The sequence below is a fragment of the Festucalex cinctus genome, chromosome 1 (genome assembly GCF_051991245.1).
Source record: "Festucalex cinctus isolate MCC-2025b chromosome 1, RoL_Fcin_1.0, whole genome shotgun sequence".
Taxonomy (NCBI): domain Eukaryota; kingdom Metazoa; phylum Chordata; class Actinopteri; order Syngnathiformes; family Syngnathidae; genus Festucalex; species Festucalex cinctus.
In genome coordinates, this window is record NC_135411.1 from 34,620,515 (window position 1) to 34,631,757 (window position 11,243).

Below are 11,243 nucleotides of genomic sequence, written 5' to 3' on the forward strand. Positions count from 1 at the left end.
AAAAAAAAAAAAAAAAAAAAAAAAATAGATTCTGCCGATTATTGAATCGATTCGAGAATCGCGCGATGTAGTATCGCGATATATCGCCGAATCGATTTTTTTTAACACCCCTAGTAAGAGCCATTGAGAAATGCTGGCCCATCATTTTTGTGGGTCTACTTAACCATACCTACCAAATTTCATGTTGCTAAGCAAAACATTTAGCCCGCTTCTGACCCTGTATAGTTGACTTATTTGAGTTTTGTTTTTTTAAAACAAGTCACTCATTTTGGTTCCCAAGCTCCACCCACACACAATGACGAATTCACAAAACTTCATTGTCGTCCACCTGTCCAGAACAAGCGGTGGACAAAATCTATAGCATGTGTTATTATTTGAAGGATCCACTGAAATAATATGCAAAATAACCCTAAATGGGCTACATAAAAGCAAAACAGAAGACTTCCTGTGTCTTTTCAGGCATAGCTTCTTCAGACATGAGTCTACCCATGCTCAATGAAAATGACTGTGGCTGGATTATCAAAAAAAAAAAAAAAAAAAAAAAAGGTTAATAAATAGCAGGCTGTGTAAAGACAAGTTACATTGGGGGCGGTGTGGATCATTGGTATGGAGGTTGTCTCCCAACCCAGATGTGGGCTCGATCCCATGCCATTGTGTCCATGTTGAAGTATCCTTGAGCAAGATACTGACCCCTCAGTTGCTCCTGATACTGCGTCATCAGCAGGTGAATGAGTAGTCAAATGTAAGGCGCTTTGAGGGCCTTGTAAGGTGGAAGAGCGCTATACAAAATGAAGTACCATTTCCCATTTACAAATGCCCGGTGTCAGGCTTCACTTTCCAGTGAGAGGACGATATCCAAAGAGAGGCAGCAGAAGAAGTGGTTTTACCTCCATCAGGGAGAAGTGGGAGTGGGTGAGAAAGGGGACTGCTTGCATCCCTGCAGATTGGCACACTGTGTGTACGGCATGTCTCATGTAATATATGTGACATCTGCGCTACCCGTTCTCTATTATTCATGGCAGTCCAACTTTAGCTTTGTCTAATCTGATCATTTTCAACATTGCTTAACTACAGGACTGGGCTTCACGCGTACTGTCTAACCCGTTTATTAGGTGCTGAACCCTAGCCTGAAAAGACAGAAGGTCTCCCATTTTGGTTTGAAGAGTCGTTTTGGGGTCGTTTTGGTAGTACTCAGTCAAGCATACTTCGAGCTTCATCTTTAGAGCTGCTAAAATACATCTTTTTAAAGGATCTGTATCATGGTATTTTAATCTATAAGCATATAATGATCAAATTGTACTTTTAGACATCATGGCGATGGAATTCCTTATGAAATGTGTTATTTTGGTAGTTATTTTTCTAATCCGGAAGTAAGATGCCCGAGTCAGTAAAGCCCCGCCTCTCCCCATGTGGCTGCCACGCCCCTCTGCGCACACCGCCCACAAAACTCTTGAGCACCACATTTGCGCACTCCTCCGAGTGAGGCCGCGGCGAGACCGGCCAACCCCTGCAGTACAACCGTGTCGTCTTTAAATGTGGAAATTGGAAGGTTGTTCAATTCTTCAATTAACATTTGAAACAAAAGAGCTTGTTTGTCACACCTGACTGGTTGCAAGAAATCGTAATGGAGGAGGAGGGGAGAAAAAAAAAAAAAAAGCCCCGCATGGAATGTGAACCTGGGACCTTCTGCTTTCCTGGGTGACCGCGCTAACCACTGCACCAGTCGTTCACATATATTAATTGACACAAAGTTTGTACTTTAGCCGCAGCACGTGTGGAACACCTCTGGGAATTTAATTTCTGCTGACCTCGTTTTCCCCCCCACACAATCTAATCTGACCTTTACAATATCAAATCCATTTGAAATCCAAATATAAGCACAATTAGCCTCATAAATGCAGACTTCAGAATTTATTATTAGCCAGATAGGTTGATGAGAAGAGCTTATGTCACTGAGCTAACACTAGTGCCATTAGCCTCTTGCAAGGATGCAGGAGAGTGCCTGCACTGAAAGAAACGTCAATAGCAATGCAGCTTAAACACCAGTCAACTCCCCCGGCACACCTCTACGTCAACTCCTCCTCATCATCATTATTATCTTTCTGCCATCCAGAGGACTAGCTTCCCCACCCCTCAACCCCCAACCTTTCTGTGAAGCACTCACCGCACGGTGACTCTGGATCTGCTTGTGGTTGGTGATGACCTGCCGGATGCCGTTGACGAAGCCGCTCTGGTCATTGGGGATGAGGCCCATGAAGATGCGCTTCTTGGAGGAGTAGAGCAGCATGAGGACGCGCACCTCGCACGGTGACGTGGTGTGCGGGAAGTGGACGCAGCCGGCCTGAAGCAGAAGAGAAAAGATTAACAGCTTGGTCAAATAAAGTGAAGATAAAAGGTTACCAACGTATGGATACACCAGCGTGAAACATAATAATGAAATTAGGGGTGAAATGAGTCCTTCAGTAGTTTGACTAACTCGATTCAGAAATTGAAATTGTTTCTGCCTCGGACACCCGTCTATTTAGTGTGCACCGTCGGGAACCCAAGTCAACCACTTGCAGCAACAATTGTTCATGCTGTGCAGGATGTTACAGTACCATGCCGCCAATGCAGTAACTTCAAAAGACTGTTAAGTCTTTTTAAATAATACATGGACATCAATGTCTTAGTGCGCATATCCAGGTATATATTGTTCTTGGAAGTGTGTGGCAGCTGACGGGACGTCCTCCCAACTAGAAGCTAGTCAGATCCTAGTTTTAAGTTTATATTGGCATCACAAACTGTTTGAACCAACATCAACACATCATTCTGAAATAATGTTCTATCAGTAATTAAGGATGCTATTTTTTATTTTTTTTTAATTACACTAGTACTGTAATACGGTGTCTGTTGCCAGCGTTAGCCGCTAGTTGCTAGCAGCTAGCAGTGCTAGACAAGTGCCCATCTGACTTTAAAGGCAGTTTAACCGGCAGGCACGGCTCTAGGAATTCTCAATGTACAGTCGTACAGTATACATTTTACTTACACTGTATTGCATTTTTATGCAGTTTTTTTATTCGTTCAAATTTATCAATGTGATGATGGATCCACCTTACTTTTTAAAAAGTATCAGTACTGGTATCAGTAATACCAGATCTGAAATTTACGTGGCATTGGATGACGCCACATCTTGAAACTTACAAAACCGTTGGCCATAATGCGGTAGAGGCCTTTGAGTGACTCCATGTCCTTGTTGGTGAAGAGAAACTGAACCATTCGAGAGTTCCTGAACAGGGGACCCAACGTCGTCTACAGAGAGAGTGCCAAATGGTTAAACTACACCAAATGATCTGCAATCACAATTAACAAAAAAAAAACCCATCAAAGCAGCTCACCAAAAGCTGCTGCGGGATCAGTTGCATGATGAGCTTCTGTGGCCATTGGTCCGTGTTTCTGTAGCGACAAACACATCAGCGACAAACAAAAGGTGGCAAAAGAGCGACCGGTGAACTCACAAGTTCTCCCCCTGGTTAACCTGCACTTGACACGGCAGGGAGCGCGTCAGATTGGTGGCGGAATCCATGGAGGAGGCTTTGGGCTTCTGTAAGAGGAAGAAAAAAGGATGAACCCACAGACCAATTCCAACACCATTTTTTTCTTTTCTTCTCACACCCGCTCTGATCTGCGAAGTCACGGGGGGAAAGATTTCACGAGATAATTCGACAAGGTACATCGCTGACACTTTCTATTTTGGGTTGACGTGAGAAGTCAGCTCATTTTTATTTTGAGTCCATGCATTTTAATATGTTTCCTTACAATTTTATGAAAGTTTTTCCTACACAGCTCACTAACATATTAGGTAAGGGAGAGGAAGTAGAGCCACACATCTACTTTGTTTCCAACAAAAAGAATAATTCCATATTTACTGTTATTACTAGCAGTTGTATTTTAGATGTGAACATTTTTCCACTCTTCCGATTGAATGACTTGTAAAACATGTCATCAGTTTCTGGCATGCACATTACATGCAGCCACACAGGGGCAGCATTACTGAGGAGCAGCAAAAAATCTCTACACAAAATGTTTTTCTCTTATATTGTTAGGTACCATCTATCAATAAGTGAACGTGTTACAGCGTCAATGTGAACCTCACAGCTGAATCCTTAACAGAATGACTAAGTTGTAATGATTCATTGAACCAATCTCTTCAATGAAATTAACTGAATGAGAAATTGTGATTCAGTACATGAGCACTGTTGCTTCCAACTTCATTCATGGCACACTCAAACCGATTGCACAACACCAAATAAGTGGGCAATGCCCATAACTACCACCATGAGGGGAAAAAAATAATATTTAAAAAAACAAAAAACAAAAAAAACACTAATTCCCAACATTATTTACATCTAGGCATGCTGGGAAGTCCAGTGCAAGCCAACTTCCCCTTGATGCTGCAGTATGTTTATTTATTTATTTATTTTTTTGGGAAGGCCAACCTGAAATCAAAAAACAATGTACAGTCATGTACAGTCAATGCTTTTAAAAATATTTGTTTCCACTTGCTGTCCACTGAAGATGACATCACCTGTGCTGAGGAAGTAGGTAATGACCAATCGTAGCTCAGTTTGCTGACCAAACCCAGAAAACAGGTGAGCCATGATTGGTCGTTACCTACTTCCTCAGCATAGGCGATGTCATCTTCAGTCACCAGCAAGTGGAAAAATTTATTTTTAAAAGGTATTAGTTGTTCATGAAAAATGACGTTATCACATTAACAATAAACAAAATATGCTCTTTATACTGTGAAAATGGCTCAATGAGTCAAGTATCCCTTTAAAAATAATGACCGATAATCAGGCCTGTGATCACAAGTTGGGGGGGGGGGGGGACCTGCTCAAATATGGCCTGTTTGTTGTTACATATATTACCCCACTTTAGCAGCACTTTACAATTTATTCGTCATCATGTGTGTGGTCTTGAATATTTTTAGGTCAGTTAATATGTGAAGAGGAAAAAAAAAAAGGTGCGTGAATCTCACTTGAGCTCTCAAAATGAATTACCTCCTGCCACTCTAGCACGCCACTCCAGGCCACAATCTTGTTGGCCATGCCCTGTTGCTGCCCCATCGAATTGGGGTTCCCTTGTGGTGCCTGCACACCAGGCTTAAAAAAAAAAAAAAAAAAAATCCACACATGTAAAGGGAACCGTGTCACTATGCATAGACTTTGCACAACTGCTTAAACATGGCACCATGTTGGGCTGTGCCGTGGGTGGCGCGGGCTGGTTGGGCGCTGGCTGCTGCTGAGCAGGCGGTTGAGGCTGCTGATTGGCCGGCTGCTGGCTGGGTGGCGGCACCGCTTGCTGCTGCTGGTTGGGAGCGCCCGACTGCTGCGGCATGAGGGACTGACCGGCTGTGGTTACAGTGGAGATGCTCAGCGGGTTAAGCTTCACCCCGGACAGCGACGGCATGGACGGCTGGCCAGCGAATGACGGGCCTGCGTTGACCATCCCCGGGACTGGAGGAGAGAGGGATGTTAGTCATAATGTCTGCCATGTTGACGAGTAGTCAGCAAAACTGTTCACTTTTGAGAGGAATTCAATCACTTGTGCTTGGTGAAAATTGCACTGAGTGATGACAAGCTTTGTTCCACAGTCCATAAACAATTGAAATTCAAATTGATTGTAATATTCCTTCAGCAAAATATTGAGAGATTTTCTTATCTGTCTGATTTCATCTTCAATTTTACCTTCTTCGTTCTGTCTCATATTGCTGCTGCTGTTGAAATAAGATGCACAACAATTCAGCTCCAACCTGAATTTGGCGTAGCATTGAAGGCTAATTAGCCACTGCTAGTCTTTCCACTTTCTCCACTTGAATACACATAGTAGTTTTTTTTTTTTTTTTTTGCTCCAACGGCAGCTTGCCGAGTGAGGCAGATGTCGACCGTATGCCAATATTTTCTTTGAAGAGCAATCTTTCCATTCCAATCTGCTGTCAGGAGCACAAGGAAAGACAGACCTGGACCAGATTGATAGCGCGGTGAGGAGGAAGTGACAGTTTCCTCATGGTTTAAATCAGGGAAGAAATGTTGAAGGAATGAATACAAGAAAAACTGATTTCCATGTAAAGTTGCACTGACTCACTACAGACAGCAGATGGTGCTGTGATGAAGAAAGCTGCTTGTCTTTGCCATATGAATAATTTGGAGCTATCATGATTTTATCACCTGATTTCATTACTTTTATAAACATTTTTTATTATTATGATCATTATTATTATTATTATTTTGTCATCTTCATGTATAACTGTGATCCTAATTGTATTCACTACTTGTAAAATACTTATATTGTACCTGTATTTTTAATTGTTTTTTTTAATTCTATGTTAATTTTCATTTCATTGTGATTTATTTGATTTTTAATGATTGACATTTTTACTTTCATTCGGTTCACAATATTTTTTATTTTTTTATGTAACATCAAAGAAAAACGATGTGAATATAGCCTCTTTAAAATCTTATAAATACTTTAAAAATAAATATGCCACAAAAATAAAAATTATCTGTATGTATTTTTCCACCTTTTGAATGAATCAATTGCAGTATTTTGTACACAGGTTCATAAATTGGAGTTTTTATTTTAGAACATATAAAAACATTTTTTTAAGATCTATTTGTCATTTCTTGTCACAGTATATCATTGTCTATTAAGGCTGCACAATATATCGAAAAAATATCGACATCGCAATATTGGCCCATGCAATATGCATATCACAAAGACATGCAATAAGTTTCATATGGAATTTTATGCTTTTATCTGACCGGTCAGATGCTAACTAAAATGCGCACCGCCATCCAATAGTTGAACATTATCAAGAGGTAATTCTAATTAATTAAATAAGAATACATTGAGTTTGCTTATTTTGCTGCATGAAAAAAGGTATTATTTTATTAGATAATAAAAATGTAATATCTTTAGGTAAATGTTAAAAAAAATCGCAATAATATCGATATCGCTATGTTCCAATATCGTGCAGCCCTAATTTGTCTACTTTTACAGGCTGCTTCTAAGACCTTCGTCACGAATTTCATTATTACACGCAGATAGTAATAACTATGAAATCCTTTTGAATCATGAGATGGTACAGAAATGCTTAATGTTGCGGCAAATGAAGTGTCCTGTCCAATGACATAAATACTAAGATTCAAATTTCGCCTCAGCATTGTTAATAAACACCCTCAGTCTCATGCATTAACAGCTCTAGCGTGTAACTCCTGGCAAGAACATCCTCGAAGTAGCCAGCACACAAAAAGAACAAGAGCAAGACGACAACAAGACAAAACAAGTGGAAAGTTGGCAAACACATACACACAGTCAGCTGGCAACTCACATCGGTTCTTCTGGCCTTTGGCTGCCTCCACAACCATCTGTGCAGCCACCTGAGCAGCAGTCATGGTGGGTGGATTCTGTCAGCGGGCGGATTAAAAAGGAAGACAAAACCGCGTCAAACATTTTGGCCCCAGCAACACAACCGACGCCGGCTGAACGGCTGCCAAACATAAAATGCCGTAAATTAAGACTGCCGCTGGCCACATACCTGATAAGGATGTGCCGCGCTCATAGGGGGAGGAGCCTGCGGGCCTCCGACCAGAGGCTGATTGACAGTCAGCAGCTGAGGCGGCATGACAGGCTTCAGGGGCACGGCACCTCCAGCTGACGACACTGCAAGATATGGAAAAATGTTTCATTTGCATGCTTCATCACTTTTTGGATGAAAGTTCGAGACATTTTTATTGAGTCACCTACAATTCTGTTGACTATTCTTGCTGCATACTTAGTATTATGCATACGAGTACCAGATAGTTAACATTGTTGGTGATTCTTGCTGTTTTTGGTCATCTGCATATCTAGTAAGCACAATAAAATATTGTTTTGTGTATAGTAGTTACTGACAGATATTAGAATGCATTTACTTCTCAACTGCCTATTTATAAATAGGTTCATTGCTGCTGACTATCATTACTGCAAATTACATCACCTACCTAAGAATATTTTTCATGCAGTTTTACCATTTGTAGTGCAGTTTTTTGCAACATAATACTGCTGCTGTTCATGTTTCTAAAAATCTGGAAGCTACCGTCTTTATTAATATATAGTTTGACCATTTATTGTATAGCCTCTATGTAAAGGTTTCCTGGTGACCATTCTTGCTGCTGCAAACATTCACTAGATATCTATTTATTTATCCATGTGTAATTTTACACTCCACTGCTGATACTTAATACTTGGTGGTACTCACTGATACATGATTAGCAGTTCTGTGAAAAACGCTCTCGACTATTCCCGCTGCTGCTGTTTACATTCACTTCTGCATATTAAAAAGTAAAAACAACAATTCTCATCTTGTGTGTGAATTACCAGGCAGTGAAATGCCCCTGACCAGCACCATGTCTTGGCTGTAGTCTGGATGGGGCTCCACGACGCCCCCTACTGGAGACGCCCACTCAAACAGAGCTCTCAAGGCGGGCAGCTTTCTTGGGGCCACCACTGAGAAGTGAATTCCTCTCTAAGAAGAACACATTGACGTGAACAACACCTCACATGCAAACAACACAAATCTTTGAGAGAACTTACATCTCTGATGATTTTGACCAGGTTGTCGGCAGTGCAGCCTGTGTAGCTAACACTCTCCACGGCAGGAAGCAAGTATGGCGGAGAGTTACACAGCAGGACGCACACTTTGTGTGTCTGACCTCTGGTGATAATAGAAGAAAAGTGACATAGTACCAAGGAAATGAGCAGCATATTAGTTGTCGTGTACTGTACTTGATCACACTACATTAATATGACTATTGGGGACCGTGCATGTTATGAGAATGTTTGGAAAATTCTGCCTTTAAAGTCAGTTTGACTAAGCAACACAACATTTGGTTGCATGTTTATCACAAATAGACGCACAAAAAAAGTGTCAATGAACCGAGCCTTAACAGACAGAAGACATCTGTCATTTTGCTTCCAAGTCTGGCATTGTAGGTTCATTTTCATCTGGTAACAGATAACTATGGTTCTCGCGGGGGGCCGGGGGGGGGGGGGGGGGGGGGGGGGGGGGGCGGAGGTATGGGTGGGTGGGGGGTTGGGTGCTGGGGGTCGGGGTGTGTTCGGGGGTCGGGGGTGGTGGGGCCTGGGTCGTGGTGGATGGCGGGTTTGGGTGGGGTGCGGGGGGTCGTGGGGGGTCGTGGGGGGGTGGGGGCTGGGGACCGGTGGGGCGCTGTGGGGGCCCGCTGGGCCTCGTTCTGCGGCCTTGGGCTCGGGGGTGTGGGCCGGGGCTGGGGCGGGGGTGTTCCGGGTGTCTGGGTCGGCTCGCCGACCCGTGTCCGCTCGGGTGGCTTGGGGGTGGCCTTGGTGCTGCCGCGGCCTGGGGATTCCGGGGGGGGGGGGGGGGGGGGGGGGGGGGGGGAGTGCTCGCTTTGCTGGACCGCGGTTGACGGCTTCTTTCTTTGGTGGTGGTCCTTATGCATGCCAGATCCGTCGCACCAGCATCTACTGAAACTCAACAGAAGTACCCTCTCCCTCCCACAGCCCCTTGAATCAGTTGGTCCTGGTGTCTGTGGTTCTCACTTTGCTTTATCTATCCTTCCCTCCTTCCTCTCTTTAGTTTTTCCTCTGGTCACTTGAGATCTTAATTTATTAGAAGTATGAGGTTTCTGGGGTTGGCATAAGACTCTGGTTTTGTAACCACGCAGGAGGGGTCTTGTTGGTGCTGGACTTCACTTTGATGGATTGGATGTACTGGCTTCTATGGATCTCACTCTGCCTTATCGATCCTTCCCTCCTTCCTCTCTTTAGTTTTTCCTCTGGGCTCTTGAGATCTCGCTAAATTTGCTGGAATTTAGAGGCTTCCGGGGTTGGCGTAAGACTTTGATTTTGTAATCATGGGGAAGGCAGGAAGTGTTTGGTCGGTGCTGGATTTCACTTTGATTTACCTTTCTTTTCTCTTTATTTCTTTTTTTTTCTGACCTTTTCTCTGGTCTCCTGACCATTTAAACCTCACGACTCTGGCAAGATTCTGAAGTACCTGGTTAAGGCGAAGGGTAATGGGATATTTATAAGGTTTTAGGTGAATGAATGAGTATAAATTTATACGTATTTGCACGCACGCACACGCACGCACGCGCACGCACGCAAACGCACACACGCAAACACGCAAACGCACACATACACACAAAAAAAAAAATAAAATAAAAAAAAAGAGCAATGATGACAAGACGTTGAATCGGTAAGACTACCGAATGAACAATTCTGAGCTCTTTATAAAAAAAAAAATAAAAAATAAAAAATAAAAAATAAAATAAAAAAGATAACTATGGTTTGTTTTAAACTTTTCCCACTACTGTATTATTTATTTATTTTATTTTTGTATTATTATTTTAGGTATTTCCTGTTTATTATATTTTGACTCATAAATAAAAAATTCAAAAAATCCACAGCTTGAAAATATGAGCCACCAATTTGGTTTGATATGACCATTTTAGGGTTCCATTGGAAAGGGCAATGCTGTTTTTTTTTTGTTTTTTTTTTAAAAGGACAATTTGTAACATTACTTATAACACTATTTATTAGGGATTTCAAAATTAGTACACTAATTTTGAGTTAATGTAAAGTTCCTTTAAAGCGATTTTTTTAACTTGGAAAGCCTTACTGGGGAAATTCCAGTCACAACGCAGCAGACAGGTCCACGTTATAATTTAGCAGTAATGAATTTAATAATAATGCATATATTTGTGGAGACTAGGGTCAAGTTGTATTTTTACAATTTTAAAAATGTGCAGAATTTCACAAGTTACTTCATGTTAAAGATTAAATAGCTCTTAATAGAAAGAAAAATGCGCTAAGCTTTCACCAATTTCTTACAAATGCAATTATGTCATCTAGTGGCAGGTAAACACCCTCCACATAAATCAATATCAATTTTTTTGTTTTTTTTTACAGTACAGCACATTTTTTATTTTAACTCAACTTTATGAATTATGAAATTACTGTGTCAATGACTAAAAGATGCAGCCATATTTCTGTTTAACAATTTGTTCCCCCAATTTGATGTTAAGAAGAGTATGAAAACCTATTGTAAAAAATTAAAAAAAAAAAATGATTGTACATCTAGAACAGATATAAAATTTGCGATTAATCGCGAGTTAACTATTGAAGTTATGCGATTAATTACGATAAAAAATTTTAATCCCCTGACACCCCTAGTATTTATTTAC

The 11,243-nt window shown here is 41.5% G+C and overlaps 1 protein-coding gene across 3 annotated transcripts in view; it reads right to left on the reverse strand.

Annotated features, from left to right (window-relative positions):
• med25 (mediator complex subunit 25) overlaps positions 1-11,243 on the reverse strand; it is a 29,960-nt gene that overhangs the window by 10,930 nt on the left and 7,787 nt on the right. For all 3 annotated transcript variants that reach the window (XM_077531829.1, XM_077531823.1, XM_077531815.1), the window contains exons 6-15: positions 8,614-8,734; positions 8,398-8,545; positions 7,577-7,701; positions 7,370-7,445; positions 5,230-5,495; positions 5,040-5,141; positions 3,495-3,580; positions 3,375-3,432; positions 3,181-3,288; positions 2,165-2,341 (exon numbers count right to left, since the gene is read on the reverse strand). In XM_077531829.1, coding sequence (XP_077387955.1) covers positions 2,165-2,341; positions 3,181-3,288; positions 3,375-3,432; positions 3,495-3,580; positions 5,040-5,141; positions 5,230-5,495; positions 7,370-7,445; positions 7,577-7,701; positions 8,398-8,545; positions 8,614-8,734 — 1,267 coding nt within the window. The remainder of the gene's footprint in view (positions 1-2,164; positions 2,342-3,180; positions 3,289-3,374; positions 3,433-3,494; positions 3,581-5,039; positions 5,142-5,229; positions 5,496-7,369; positions 7,446-7,576; positions 7,702-8,397; positions 8,546-8,613; positions 8,735-11,243) is intronic.